The sequence below is a fragment of the Humulus lupulus genome, chromosome 1, assembly GCF_963169125.1.
Source record: "Humulus lupulus chromosome 1, drHumLupu1.1, whole genome shotgun sequence".
Taxonomy (NCBI): Eukaryota; Viridiplantae; Streptophyta; class Magnoliopsida; order Rosales; family Cannabaceae; genus Humulus; species Humulus lupulus.
In genome coordinates, this window is record NC_084793.1 from 265226243 (window position 1) to 265242859 (window position 16617).

Consider the following 16617-nt stretch of genomic DNA (forward strand, 5'->3'; position numbering starts at 1 on the left):
TCGACAGTACTTGCTGGAGTCCCTCTTGGACTTCTGGTTTCTCATGGGGTCTGGATTCCTGAAAGGGACCTGGTTTTCATTAGCCAGGTATATATTCTCCCGAGACTCGTTGAGCTCGGTGTACACTTTGTACACGGAGAAATACCTTTCCCCTTTCTTCTTCTTTCCCCCTTCCGCCTCGGGGTTACTTCATTCATTCTTCTTCCTTTTGGAAGGGTTTTTTGTAGGGGGTTTTGAGGCTGATGGGTCCGCCGAGGTCGAGGCAGAGTTTACATTTGTCATTGTAGTTATGGGCTGAGAGGTTATGTTCAGCGTTGACCTCGCCTCTTCTACATTGACAAACCTCTGAGCTCGCCTATTAAACTCAGTTAAGGACCTCACAGGTTTTCTCTGCATATCATCCCAGAGGGGACTTCCCGGCATTACCCCAGCTTGGACGGCCATTAGGTGACCGCTATTGTCTACATCCCGAGCTCGGGTGACTTCCAGATTAAATCTTGTTAGGTAGCTCTTCAACGTTTCACCCCGCTGTTGCCGAACGTTGGTCAGGGTCGACGCTTCGGGTCTTACCCCGATCATGGCTCTAAACTGCTTCTTGAAATCCTTTGATAGCTGATCCCAAGAAGTGATTGAATGTCTCTTATATTTTTCGAACCAGTTTTTTGCTGGTCCTGTAAGCGATGCTAGAAATAACATGCATCTGAGCTCATAACCTACATTACTTGCTCTCATTATGGTGTTAAATGTACTCAAATAACTGTACGGGTCGGATTTCCCTTCAAAAGGAGGGACATGAGGAATCTGAAACCCTTGAGGAAACGGAGTGTTGGAAATATGGGGAGCGAATGGTTCGAGCTCCTCACCAGAATCCTCATCCCGACTTCGACCTCGCTCATTCTGCAAGAGCCTAAATGCCATTTCCAGCTGATCAATTCTTTCTTGAACCGGGTCCGCAGGGGGTCTTGCCTGAAATTGGCTATCATTGATCACAATTCCAGGCTCGCACCTTCGCAGGGGATCTTTGCGCCCATTTAGGCGATCTCTTTGGCCCAGGTTCGATGGATTACCACTACCCCGATTCTGATTCAGGTGCTCCCGCAGGTCAGAGCGGTTCCTATGGTTTTCAGTATCTCTTCGTCCTTGATCATACATGCTGACTGATCTGGCGTCCCCTGAGTCGTCACTGGCAAGGCTTGTCGCATGATTGTTCCGAGACGAATTTATTTCATGCTGCCTCGTCTTCGCAGTGCAAGATCGAGACATTTGGCTTCTCGTAGGCTGGTCGCCTCTCCGTTCTCTAGTAGCCTCTCTATTCCCCTATTTTCGTCCTGCCCGCCTTGCCTCATCACCCCGAGTTGGTTGTGCGTTCCTCTGAGGTGGTGAGGGGTATCTTATTGGTGACGGCGGGTACCGTATGGGTGACGATGGCTGCCAACCATTTCGGGGCCTGGATGGCCCCGAGTTCGCCCGTGCTGACTCGGTAACATTCTGCGTGTTACCAGGAACCTGAGTCTGAGCCTCTGCAGGGGCTCGGTTATTCCTAGTTTCTGTTAGTAACTCCGCAGTCGAGTTAGCCAGAGCCCTAGCCCGAGTGTTTCTTCGGGGTCTCGAGGGAGCAAGTTGCTTTGTTGGTGGACGAGGTTGCTCCGTTCCTCTTGTGGCAGCATTTTTCCGAGGTCGCCCACGAGGCCTACAGGGAGGAACATGAACGTCCCGCGGAGGTGGGACTTGGTTCTCCTACGGAGGTTGAGGCTGAGCCGCCTGCGCATCCGCGACTATCCTAGCCAATTCTTCGTTCCGCTTCTTGGCTTCAGCCAACTGTTTTCTTAACTGTCGGTTTTCAAGTTCCACAATGGGGACGCACCGTTCAGGATTATAGTACATGTCCTCATCATCCCTTGGAGCCGGAGCTGCTGGAGGTCCTCGAGAATCGGAGGACTCACTTCTCTCTTCAGTTTCAGGATTCGTCATCGGCTGCTTCCCAGGGCGCCGTAGATAGTTTTCTTCAGGAATATTCTGATCATTCGCGACCATAGCTAATCGGGGATTGTATTGCTTAAGGCTCTCAATGAAAGCACCAAACTGTTGACGCAATTTTTCGTCAACTTAAAACGTAGAGCAGTTAAACAACAAGAACTATGGCGCAGATAAATAATACAGAATAACAACAAGAATTTTACGTGGTTCAGCAGTTAACTCTGCCTAGTCCACGAGTCAATGTTATTAAGACTTTGGATATTTCCGGAAATTCTTCAGGGATGAATTCTCCAGAAATTCTCTCAAGATATCAAAAATCCGTCCCTTACAAAAGTTCATGACCTCTCTATTTATAGAGGGTTCTCAGAGTTCGTTCCCACATATTTCAGGAAGATACTCATCTTCATTAATGGGAATAATGACATTCAATTCTGTAACTCCTATATACAAGGAAACGTCCCCTGAAGACCAGGGGACACATAACAGACTAGTTAATATCCCTTTAATGTAGGGAAGTTACAACAATAAATATCTTTTGAATGTATGAACTGCGTCTCATCAAATGACTCACTACGCCGTTCGAGGCCGGCAATCAGCATCGTGCCAGTTTAGGTCTTTAGGTAAATTATGAGCTATGCAACTTTCCCCAAGACCAGCTCAGAGCGGGTAAATACCACCGAAGCCGTTACATTCCGAGCTCATACCCATGCCAAGCTCGGGCTACTTGACCCGAAGATACCCAACAATGGATATACTTCGATGCTATGTCTTTCGAGCTTAGAAAGAACTCCGAGGTTACATTATCTTCGAGGTTGCCACCTTGCTTCGAGGGTTTGGCATCTGAACCACGAACATGCACTTTAGCGAGCTCACACATGACGAATCCACCTTTCGAGGTCACAATCTCAGGTCTTGAAATCTGGGTGTAACATTTTGTATATATATATATATATATGAGTGTGATACTATTATATTTCTTAAAATGAATAAAATATTTTTAAAAAATATAATATTTAAATGATGTAGAGAAAAAATAGAAAAGTTGATATATGGTATAATATAAAACTTTGAGGGAAATTATAAAAAAAATATGTTTTGGTGATGTATTTTGCAATACATTTTCTCTATAATATTTAGCTAAAACTCACAGAAACACTTTCTATCAGCTCTTTTATACATATATTTATAATAGCTATGCATAAACTCCAATTAATCCATATATATATATTTACATATCATTTATATAATATTTTAATATTATTATTTTTCTTTATATGCTTTCTCTCTCCCATTTAGTATATATATATTTATTATTTATTTATTTTTTCAATTATTTTATTTTACTTTAATTAATAAAATATGTTTAAAGATATAATATTTAAATGATGTAGAGAAATATATAAAGAATCTGATGTGTATGGTATAATATAAAACTTAGAGGTAAAATAGAAAAATATGTATTTTTTGGAGATATTTTAAATGATGGAGTATATCATCCATTCCATTGGGAGTGCACTAAAAGCGTATAGCATCTAAAAATTTCATATTTTTGCAATATAGTGTATTTTTCTTTTTAATTTTAGTGTATTTTTGTAGATTTATTTTTTATATTTGTATCAATTCGAGTGTCTTATATCAATATGGGCTATTAATATAGCCCTTATTTATGACAAAGAGCTAAATAAAGCAAGACATAGGCATAGGGTGTGGGTGTTATCATCATTAATTATTATTTATTTATTTTTGGAAAATACGTGTACATGTAAATCTCCTCAAAAAAGAAAAAGAATGTCTTGGGCACTTGGCCATTGGATCTGAAAATCTCTACTCATTAATGCGTTTGTCACCCAAACAGTATCAACATTAAATTAACACTACAATTGTTACCCAATCTGTAGAAACATTCAATTAAACAATATTTTCCACACAAACTGTGTAATAATAATAATAGGGCAAATGAAATTGCCATTGATTGACGGACCATTCTGAAATGTCTCAATTTCGGGATTCAATTCTATAAAAAAGACCAGCCTAAAAGTTCAATTTACTTTTTCTATATTAATAAATAAATCAGATCCACAATTATACATTATAATATTTAATTAATTATTAATTGTTAAATACGACTACTTTGAAATGAAATCACATCCATTTAAGTTATGTAAATTAAAATAATAACATCTAATTTTTAGTTATCTTAATATTATATTTTTATGGATGGTAATTTAAGAAGTCCAATCATTTTGTTGAATTTATATTATTATAATTTGGTGAGTTCTAGAAAATTCTTTGGGAAAATATTGGGTGCATCCCTAAAAAAAACACAGTGGTGCACTCATTTCTAATTTTTAGTTTGACAAATATTTTTAGTGTAAGTTTTTTTTATGATTATGTATATTATATTTATTTAGAATATTTTATAAATTTTTTAAAAAACTTTAAATAATTTACAATATCAAAAAATAAAATTAAAATATTTTATTACACATGTGATTGATTTTTTATTTATATGAAAAATAATTTATTTAAATATTATTTTTGACACCGTAAATTATTTATAATTTTTTTAAAATTTACAAAATATTTTAAATAATTATAATATATATTATTATAAAAAATTACATAAAAAATAAATGGCGTATATGTAAATGTTTGACAAATAATATTGTTTGAATACTTGTATTTTAAAAATATTATAAATAATCAACAAAATATTATGTGGTAAATAGTAAAATAAAATGAATGCTAGGGTCTGATTGGTTCGCGATTAGAAAATTGTATTTTTAAAAAGTGAGATTCTGAAATGAAAATCTGAATTTAGTGACTGAAAACATGTTTCTGAAAATGTGATTGGTTCAATGTCAGTAAATTGTTTTTGAGTTTTGAAAAACTGAATCTGTGATTGGGATTAAATTTGAAAATATAACAGAAACTGAATACATGATTGGTTTAGCTGAAAGTAAAATTTAATAATAGTGGATTAATTAAATTCATAACAATATTGCATTATCATTAACTTTGATTTTTTTTATATTAAAGTTATATTTTTTTAGGGCATGATTGATTAGTGATTTAAAAATTGTATTTTGACAAAGTATGATTTTGAAAAAAGAATCTAGATTTAGTATCTGAAAATATGTTTATGAAAATGTGATTGAATGTATTGTCCGTTAACTATTTTTGAGTTTTATAAAATTGAATAATTTTTTAGTAGAAAATCTAAAAATTAAATATGTAATATATATATTTTTTATTTTTGGTATAATAATAATTGAAGTGAAAATATTTTTTTATTTATTTGTTGTAATTTTTATCTGATTAATAATTTTTTTTAGCAAATATATTGTAAATTAGAATTAAATTATATTCTATTATATGATTTTATAATTAATTATTTTACTAAATTTATATAAATAAAAATTTTAAAAAGTAGATTAACTTGTAAAAATGATAAAAGAAAAAAAATCAAGACTATAAGAAAAATAAAAAAAAATTAACAAGAAAAAAAATATTTTTTAAAATAATAAGATTATACTGAAAACAATAAATTTTCGTTTTCAAAATCCTTCATTAAAATTGAAGTAGTTTTTGGAATTAGTTTCCAAAAATATTTAACCAATCAAATTTTATTTGTAGGTCCCGCATCTTTTAATTTTTGAAAACATAAAATCATTTTTGAATACTATACCAACCGTGCGCTTATTTTTTTGTTTTGTTACAATTATAGAATTTTTTAAACAAAGCACGTTATTGGTGACTGCCATCTTCTAGTACATACGAAATATTATAAAAAAACAAAAGAGTGTAATCAAATAATATTTTGCTGGGACACTTGTCACTTGGATGCCTCTTAGCGTCAACAAAAGGGTAGTCGGCACAACGCCCCATAAAATATTTTTTGGAAGGCCATCAATTCGATTACAAATTTTTTCAAAAGGAGATCAGAAAAATATAAATAAATATATAATATATTTCTCTTTAAATAATCTTAATTTATAAATATAAAAATAAGTAAATAAAATGCTACCCTTTGATTACCTAGGGTGGCAATTCCTCTTCCTGTTCATGTGGCGTAGATGTTCATGTATTATAAGAAAGTGTTTAGTTCAAACTTAATCAATTTATTAATCGGGTTAAAAATTAAAATTCAAACTTAATCTGTTTATAATCAGATATAACCCGTTTCTATAAAAATCATATTAAATTTGGATTAATATATCAACCAATTAACTTTTTTATGACATATTTAATATATTTATAATTCATTTAACACACATTTGACATAAATAAATTAGTATATTTCGAAAATATATAACTATTTTAAATACAAAAATATAATAAATAAAATAAGTAATTTTAAACAGGTCAATCAGTTTCTCTTGTTTATTAATTAGATGGGTTAATCCAAAAATAATTCAAACTCGTTTAAGGTAAATTCAAGCCTATTAATTTTGTGCGGATTTCAAGTCTTGTTGGCGTGTATGATTCGTTTTGACGGCCATTTTGCTAACTTCTCATTAAAATCATCCCCCAATTAATGTAACTTTTTACTGCAACTAATGGCCAAAGATTTGTGTGAAAAGTGGGTTAATAAGCTCCTCCAACCACGTAAGGCTCTTCTTTTGTTTTTTCCCACACCTTTCACAGTTCACATTATTGCATCCTCTCTCTCTCTATTGGTGACTTTTCTCTTAATTGAGAATATTTTAATTTTTAACTTTTTTTACACAAAAACCAAATTACAAGCACCAAAACAAACACCATCGTCATCCCATTTTCTACACCCTAAACTGGTAAGAAAATCCCACCAAAAAAGAAATATAAAGCGAAAATTAAATTCTTTCGCTATCAGTCTGACCCATCTATCCACTCTCTACAAAATTCGTTTTATTTCTTGTTCTTACTTTCTTTGCTTTTTTCATTTCATGCTCTCAACTTAGTGGAAAGAATATATATCTATCAAGATAGCGCACCTTTTCTTTACTTTTCTTTCTCTCTCTCTCTCTCTCTCTCTCTCTCTCTCTCACTATTTGCTGGGTCTGGATCTAGAATAATAATTGATGGATGTTATTTTTGGGTTCTCATCTACAGTCATTAGTGTTTAGGGTTTGGAAGTAAGATTCTTGGCTAAATTTGGCAAAATGCCGCCATTTTTGTCACCAAAACAGGTCTTTGTTTTAACCCAAATTAGCCACATTAACCTCCATAAATAGCAGAATTCCCCTTTTGCACATATTAAGTGTTTTTTCTTTTCTTTTCTTTTCTGTTTCTTTTTGTTGGGTTCACTTATCATCACATACATATACACATGTGTGATGTGGGTTTAGTCCTTGTCTGAGAAAAAGAGTTGAAGAAGAAAAAATAAGGAAGAAAGAGGAAGATTCTCTAATCTCTATCTAAGAAAAACCAAGTGTTTTTTTAATTTGAAAAAAAAAAGAGAAGAAAATCGATCGAGGAGATATGGCTAGGGAGAAGATTCAGATAAGGAAGATCGATAACGCGACGGCGAGGCAAGTGACGTTCTCCAAGAGGCGAAAAGGTCTTGTCAAGAAAGCTGAAGAGCTCTCTGTTCTTTGCGATGCTGATGTTGGCCTCATCATTTTTTCTTCTACTGGCAAACTCTTTGAATACTCCAGCACAAGGTCCCTCTCTCTCTAGATTCATCTCATATAGACTCTATATATAGATATGGACTGTAATATATAAAGAAAAATTGATTTATCTTTAGGTAACAATATTTACTTTGATCTAATAGGTTTAGATTAAATCTATGGTCTGGTGGAGATTTATATGATGGGGGATTGATGTTTAGATGCTTACTTAAATGGAAAGTACGTATACAAATTAAAAATAACTATAAAAAATATATATTTGAATTTTTATTTTTTTTGGGTATTGGCTGTGTTTTGGTTATGTATATTCCTAAAATTTATGCTAGTAAATAGACTATTATTGAGTCAATAAAATTTCTAATAGGGCAATAAAGACTTGACCTTACCTTAGTTGGGTTTTGGTAAGGAAATGATATTGATAATTCCTAATTAATCTCTTAATAAATCTTTCTTTTGTCTAGATAAGAGAAACAAGGGGCTAAACATGCATGACTAGCTTAGAGTTGAGAATGAACACACACACACATGTAGAAGATTCTAGCTTTAACTTTGCCTTATTAAAGCTGTGAATCTTCCATGAAATATTATCGTTCCTTATGGTGACCACATAGGATGCTTGTTAGTACTTTTTTGTTTTTAGCTTCGCTTTAGACCTGACTTCTCTCATTTTCATCATCTAATTTTAGAAGGGGGAGAAAGTAGCTCAATGTGGTTAAAACATTATATTAATTGAGGAACACAAGAAAATATACAATGTAAATGTATATAGGGTAAAATAATATTCGTTGCAATGTATGTGATAATACTTTTATTGGTATTTTCTGTCATTAAATATTAGATATTCATCTATTTTTTGAAAGGGAAAGATATTCACCTATTTGTATTACATATTGGTGATTTGATATTTTGTTTTTTTCTTCTTCTGTCTTTTCAGATTTATATTTATATTTAATTATGTGGTCGAAGTTGGCCAACTTGGGCAGAAAATTGTTGAGCTCCATACAAACATATAGATATACTTACCTACTGTTCTTTGCTTATCTCTATTTTGGTAACCTTACCATATTTGAAATGTTTGGAAAGTTTGAACCATGGTTACCACGCCAGTAAAGGAAATGCATGGTTAAGGAGTGACAAAATTTGTAGTGTCTAATTACATATATATATATATATATATATATATGGATGAAGGACCTATATATTAGCAATACTGGCATTGTAGTACAACTTTCTATATAATCTAATATACAAGCACGTGATGAGAAAATTTAATGGTAGGCCTACACTAGTACGGTTGTTCTTGTCATTAATTATTAGGTATTGTTTGTTGTTACAAAAATTACAGAAACTTTACTTTCTTGGGTTTAATCTCTGACGTGATGGAAAAACAAGACGAGTTAAAGCTCTTGTTAAAGCTGCTGATTGGAATTTGTAGGAACTATTCCAAGTTTAAGTTGCTGAGTAGTATAAGCTCAGGGTTTAGTTGGGAATTTATATTATCAATTATTTTCAGTAAATGCATGTATTGCTTAAATAATTTAGACGCACACCTAGATTTAGTAACATACTTATTTATAGAAAGTTATATAGTAGAATGGTCAAGGGCGCAAGAAACTATTATGTATCTACAAATGTTTTGTCCAAAAATTATTACTGTTAAATTAAAAGTGAGTATAAGGCTATATTTCTTGATAAATTAACATGAAAAGGTAACTTGAGTGATTTGGTTTGTTGTATTATTTGTTAATACTTAATGCGTGTTCTACTTGTTACTTCATTTAGGTTATTTTTCAAGATAAATTGTCATGATCATATATAGGATTTTCTAATTAATATAAGGATTAAGGAAAGTAATTGGTTTACCGGGTTACATGTATTTGGACAATTTTATATATAGTACTTTTAATCAATTAACGAGTTGTTTATTATCTCATTATAGCTCGCTATAGGTCTACAAATCTTATAATTAATTTACATTAAATAAATCCATCTATATTGATTTGACATAAATTCGAATTAATTCTGGTTTGACTGTTGTCTGTGGTAGTACGTTTTGGACATTCCATTTTAATTTGAATTATAAGTTTAAAAATTTCCAACCTTTTATTTTGTATATATTGATTAATTACAGTTTTATTTCCGTGTATAGATATATTATTCTTCATCCCATAATAACTATTACTTAATATAAAGTGAGTATTGAGTATATCCAATACTAGAAGTATAGAATATAAAAGTGCATTATGAAGATGTATACTTAAATATAATTAGGAGTAGAGAGATTAATATATAGAGGATACTAAATAAACATATAAACTAGATGATAATATAACTTAATTAAGTGATGAAAAGGATTCGCATGAATGCTAGAAAAATGATTGGTTGAATTGTTATGATGATGTTTTTTTTTTTGGCTTTATAATAATGTATTGGCTCAACAATTTTTTTTTGTTTATGTTGAACTGATCGCGTATGCAAAATTTGGATAGTTTTGGGGTGAAATGATACAGATACAATTGCTTTAATTGTTTGAGGATTTTTAAAATTAAATATTACAGGTTAGATATTGAATGGACATTATAGGCCCAACATTTAGAATAATTTTTTTTATCATTGACAGTAACATGCTAACTTTTGAAAATTCAGGCATAATGATACACTATTTTTATAATTTGAAAGAAGTTTTTAAATACATTATTTTAAGTAAATTAAATTTCTTGTAATGTACAAGTGCTAGTATATTTCTATCAATATATATATATATATATATATATGCAGTTGCAGTTTCTGACCATTCGTTTATATCTTATGAAGCATGAAAGAAATTATAGACAGGCATCACTTGCACTCAAAGAATCTTGAGAAACTTGAACAACCATCTCTTAAGTTACAGGTAAGTTTGTTATGGGCACCAACTCCTTTCCATGCACGTGCATGGATATTAATACACATGTATATATATATAGACTATTTATACTTTATACTAACCATGTTTTAAGTGTATATATGTAAATTAACCTTCTTATTTACAATTATATTCGGTAGCTATATATATTGATTAGTTCTAACAAGTATATAAATCTGCTATCTCATTTTTGTTTGTTTTGGTAAAACTTGTCTTATTTTTCAACTCTACACTCATGTATTAATATATAGCACTTCATAGAGTTCACAATTTCATTTAAAAGTTTGGAAACATAATATTTGTCACAGTTATATTTTGAAAATTGTAATTAGTTTATGTTTTTTTCCTCGCATCAGTAAAATTTTCATATATGAATTAAATGTTTAATGTAGCTAGTGGAGAACAGCAGTTACTCCAGGTTGTGCAAGGAAATATCAGAGAAAAGCCATCGCCTTCGGTATTTATATATATGTATATATAAGTATATATAGATGTACATTCTTATTATTTATTTTTCCTTTAATTGAAAAAATGAATATATCAGACACGTAAACTCTACCAATTGGTATGTATATATATATAGGCAATTGAGAGGAGAAGAACTCCATGGATTAAACATAGAAGACTTGCAGCAGCTAGAGAAGTCCCTTGAAGCTGGACTAAACCGAGTCATGGAAAAGAAGGTCAGATGATCAGCCTATTCAATACTATATATAAATCTTTGGTTGAATTTATATTTATATAAATATAAATATTTTACTTACAACTTGACTAATTTTTGTTTGTTGCAACTTATTTATTTATTTTTTCTTCTTCAGGGTGAGAAGATTATGAAGGAAATCAATGAGCTTCAAATGAAGGTTAGTCAAATAAGTTGCTAAGAATCAATGGATCGATATATGCATGTAATTAAATAATTCTTTTGTAGTGACGCTGTTCCACGTTTTCTTTTTAGAAATATTATGTGTATAGGTAAGTGGGAATGAGAGAGAAGTAAATTAATGGTACTTTTTATTTTATTTTAAATGAAACATTGTAATAGGGAGAGAGAAGTACCGGGAAATTTAAAGAACATCAAAATATATATGATAGCTTAACACTCCAACAATATAGAATGGAGTTATGTAGTATGTACACTCATGAAATTTTCACATAATTAAAAACACGAATGTTTTGCCAAACAAGCCCTTGTGCATATTGTTCCAATTCTATATGGTGTACTTCTGATGAGAGAAGCCTAACATTAATATATGGATTTATTTATTTGAATATGCAGGGAAAGAAATTGATGGAAGAGAATGAAAGATTAAGACAAGAAGTATGGTTTATATATATCTAATATCTTATTCTCTTTGCTTAATTATTAGGTGTATTAATGTACTTCTAGATATATATATATATATATATATATATGGTTCTATAATATGTATTATATTGATGATTATTAAGGTGGCGGATATGTCTAATGGGCGAGCCAGACAAGTAGTTGGAACTGATTCGGAGTATGTGATCACTGAAGAGGGCCACTCATCGGAATCTGTCACCAATGTATATACCTCCAATGGCCCTCCCCAAGATTACGACAGTACTTCCGATACATCTCTCAAGTTGGGGTAAGTTTATAAGTATTTTAATTCAAATTAATTTTAATACTAATTACCGATGAAATAATATTATATACCTAAATAAAGTTTTCTAGCTAGCTAGCTGGATTGTTCTTCTCGTCTTTCGAAAGCTAATCGCGATTTGTGACTATTGTCAGGAAAATTCAAGAAGGAAGTAGGTAGTAGGGAGTGTTATACACAATTATATAAAAAATTAGGGGAAATAATAAACTATTATACACTTATTGACTGGCACCCTATCGGAATAATATCCAAATTTTTTTATACGATGAAAATGATGAAAATGAAGTATATTGTAGTTATAGTAAGCACTATATTAGCTTTTAAATTTTTTTTAAATATTTTACAATGCAAAAAAATTAGAGTTCAAAATGGTTAGTTGTACTTGTGTGTGTGTATATATGAAAAAAGTAAGCATACAGTTGACTGTTTAAATTCTGTTTTAGGCATCGTAAGTTATTCATAATTTTTTTAAAATTGGTGGGATGTATTATAATGTACAATATCATACAAAAAAAAAATTAAGTTATAATTTTTCTAACTGTGGAAAAGACACTTCTAAGGCTAAATTGGCACTTTTATTATAGAATTTTCCGAAAGTATTATAGTTACAACTTATCCACCTTCAAAAGCATAAGAACTCTACCAATAGGGGATTTTTGACTCTACTAAAGAATTTATCAGTAATTATTTTAAATTAAAAAAAAGTTTAATTTTCAAGGATCGGTAATATAAAAAAGTTGGATTCTCTCATTGCAATGAGCTCTTATTATATATATAAATTTATTTATATAAAAATTACATTCATTGTTTTTTGCAGGCTACCGTACGGTGGGTGATTGTGGATCGTGGGTGTCTAACTAAATGCAAAGTTAGATATACTGTCTACAAAAGTTTGACCAGCGAATTAATTAACCAATGTGACTGTTAATTGATTTTGTGTCATGAATTCTCTCTCTCTCTATATATATATATAAATGTATAATTTATATCTATAATTACGATCATATATTCAGCTCCAATATTAAGTTGAACTATAATTGTAATTGTATTTATTATGAGCTCCATGTTTTTGTCAACTCTTGATGCCTGCTTCCTTGTGACTTTATATAATTTGAGTAATTAAATTGCATCTAAAATATATATTCAAATATTATACATTGTAATATGTGTGACACTTTTCTATACCGTGACTTTACTAAGTGATATTTATGTGTATATTTTGGATGGAAAAATGATGGGAAACTTGACCCTTTGCGCATTCTAGTAAGGGGCAATTTTTTTATATGACAAACTTTTAAAACATAACATGTGTATGCCTTCTTTTCAATATTAGACAACTTTACCCGGTTCATAAAATTGTCAACTCGTTTATCATCTCTCTCTTTAAACAACAATTACCACTCTCTCCTGCTCACAAAGCTGAAAGCACAACCATAAAAATAGTTCATTGATTCAAACCACACTCTCCTATTCGCAATCATCATTCCACTTGATCTTGCGGAAAAAATTCAGACAAGTTTATAGTGAAAATCTAATAGGTAATTTTATTCTTACTTTATCTAGTGTTATATGCGTGTTAGAATTACGTTGATATGTTTTTCGAGTAAGTTTGTGTTCAATGTGTTTAATTTTTTGCATTTTTTTGTTGTTCTTGAGAAGTCGCAATCTGGATCTGTGTATCCATAATGATGGTTTAATGACGATGTCTTGTCATTTTGGATTTGTTCAGTGTTATTAACCAGACGTTATTGCATCGTCATAGCATCGTGTTAGACCTCCTATTTAGTACACCTATGTAAGAAAGAATAAGAGAGACACCAGCGGAGCTGAGTTGACTATTTTAGTTAGTAGTTAGGTAGATTGTTGGGTGGAGCTGAGAGTATATCTAGAGAATTAGTTAGTTTGTTTTGGGGGGTTGGGGGGGGGGGGGGGGTGTGATTCTTGATTGTTTTTGGGGGACATAGAGATTGCAACTTGCAATCAGAATGTTAGGATTGTAATTTTGGTTTTGAGTAATAATATAGAGAGTTCTTGATTCGTATGCTACTGAGTTCTATCAATTGGTATCAGAACTTTCTGATTCTGGAAGATGGTGTAGACGCGAAGTACAACGGGTATGATGGAGGTTGAGCAGGTTCGTGGTGGCTCGGCGCTGCCGGAGAAGGAGGCAGACATGGTTGAGCTCTGATGATAGATTGAATCGTTGCAAGCTTCGTAGAGGGATTTGATTGCTTGGATGGATTGCTGGTTTCAGCGAGTGGAGCAAGGGAAGCAAGCACGAGAGGATTTTTCGGGCCGAGAGGGTCGAGCTACGTCATCGGAGCCAAGCCCGGAGACGAGGACGTCAGTGAAGGATGCCAGAGCGCCGACGGGATTTACAGGACTGAATTCAGGGGTATCGTCGAGTGTTCGGAAACTAGAAATGTCGATCTTTAATGGCGAGGAGGTGGAGCAATGACTGTTTAGGGCAGAACGGTACTTACAAGTGAACGGGTTGGCCAACAATGACCGAATCGACGCCGCAGTGGTGTGTTTTGAAGGGATTGCTCATGGTTTCATTGTGATGAGGCAAGGCGATTGCTTATTTTAGCCAAGTGTTGTTGTCCAAAGCCAAACTCACATATGTGTATGAACGGGAGCTGATGGCAGTGGTCCTTGCGGTCCAAAGGTGGCGTCATTACTTGTTGGGGCATCATTTTGTGGTAAGATCGAATCAAAGAAGTTTGAAGTTCTTGTTGGAGCAGCGCTTGGTAGCCATGGAACATAAAAAATAGTTAACCAAGCTACCTGCTTTTTGATTTTGAGATTCAGTACAAAGAGGGAGTTCAGAATAAAGTGGTTGATGCTTTATCTCGGAAAGTAGACAAGAATGAGCTGGAAGTCGCGTCCATTACTGTGGTCTCCTTGGTGCAACTGGACCAGATTGATAGAGAGCTCGCTGAAGATGTTAAGTTGGCTCCTATTTTTTTGGCATCACAGGAAGCAAGATTGGGATTTCCCAATTATTCTTTGCTGAATGGACATCTAATGTATAAAAACAGGTGTGTTCTCTCCAAGCAGTCATCTTTAATCCCTGTTTTATTGCACGAGTTCCATGGGAGTGTAATTGGAGGCCACTCTGGTTTTTTACGGATCTATAAGCAGATTCAGGCTGAACTTTATTGGGTTGGAATGAAGACTGATATCAAGGAATTTGTGGAAGCTTGTTCAGTATGTCAGCAAGCTAAATATTATAGCCCTTACCGCTGCCTATGAGGGTTTGGGATGCTATTTCCATGGATTTTATTGAAGGATTTCCTAAATCTGAAGGATACAATGTGATTTTTGTAGTAGTAGATAGGCTGAGTAAATACAACCATTTCTTGGCAATGAAACATCCTTTCTCAGCTAAATAAGTAGCTGAGATTTTTCTCAAGGAGGTGGTAAGACTTCATGGGTATCCAGACAACATTATCTCGAATAGAGGGAAAATTTTCTTGAGTTTGTTTTGGATAGAATTGTTCAAGTTACAGGGTAGACAACTCAAGTATAACACATCTTTCCATCCACAAACGGAGGTGGTAAATCGGTGTGTGGAGACATATCTTAGATGTTTCGCCATGGAGAAACTGCGCTCTTTGGCCAAATGGATGCCATGGTGCGAGTATTGGTACAATATCACTCTCCACGTTTCATCCAAGACCACTCCTTTCAAAATTTTGTATGGTAGGGACCCTCCAACTATTACTCGGTATGGCCATGTAGTTACTTTTGTGGCTGATATTGATAAGCAGTTGATGGAAAGAGACAATCTGTTGGATGAGCTTAAGGAGAATCTTGTGAAAGCTCAAGTTCAAATGAAGAAGCAGGTTGATGGGCATCGTAGGGCAGTGGCATTTTCAGTAGGAGATAAAGTTCATTTGAAGCTCAGGCCTTATCGGATGAGGTCCTTGGCTAAGCGTCCTAATGAGAAGTTGGCACCCAGATTTTATGGTCCCTATGAGGTACTTAAGAAGATTGGGGAGGTGGCTTATGAAATTAAACTGCCAGAAGGATCACAAATACACCCTGTATTTCATGTTTCACAACTGAAACACGCCATTGGAGATAAGGAGCAAGCTTGTAACGCCCTGGTTACCCCAGAACAGTTACGGTGAACGGTGGACCGGAAAATTGACTCGCTACCCGAGTACTTTGGTAAAAAACGTGCTCTAAGTGTAATTAATAGGTTAAGGTATAAAACTAATAAAAAGGAAATGGATATTTTCATTACAAACTGCTCTGCAGAGCTAATCAAAACATGAACAAGTTGTTCTCAGTACAAAATGGTCATTACTGTTTTAGATTTACAATCCCGCCGACCTAAGCGACAAAAATAGGGTAAACCCCCTAGTTCCCCTGAGAACTCCTTGGCCGTGGTGGTCAAGCGGCTGCATATGTACACATCACCACCTAAGCTCTCCACTCAAGGCTAGGTGAGCTTTTCTTTTCCTTTACCTGCACCACATAGCACCCA

The 16617-nt window shown here is 33.2% G+C and overlaps 1 protein-coding gene across 1 annotated transcript; it reads left to right on the top strand.

The window, feature by feature from the left end:
- Positions 1–6904: 6904 nt before the first annotated feature.
- LOC133806222 (MADS-box protein JOINTLESS) lies at positions 6905–13198 on the top strand. Its single transcript, XM_062244348.1, has 8 exons — positions 6905–7619; positions 10404–10482; positions 10887–10951; positions 11078–11177; positions 11313–11354; positions 11771–11812; positions 11944–12107; positions 12940–13198. The coding sequence occupies exons 1-8, from the start codon at positions 7438–7440 to the stop codon at positions 12956–12958; spliced, it is 693 nt and encodes a 230-aa protein (XP_062100332.1). The 5' UTR covers positions 6905–7437; the 3' UTR covers positions 12959–13198.
- Positions 13199–16617: the final 3419 nt, after the last annotated feature.

Bases quoted from the DNA above. Each gene is read 5' to 3' on its own strand.
- LOC133806222 (XM_062244348.1), top strand. From the start codon at position 7,438: ATGGCTAGGGAGAAGATTCAGATAAGGAAGATCGATAACGCGACGGCG. The intron at 7,620-10,403 runs GTCCCTCTCTCT...TATCTTATGAAG, and splicing joins TTTGAATACTCCAGCACAAG to CATGAAAGAAATTATAGACA. The intron at 11,813-11,943 runs GTATGGTTTATA...ATGATTATTAAG, and splicing joins ATGAAAGATTAAGACAAGAA to GTGGCGGATATGTCTAATGG.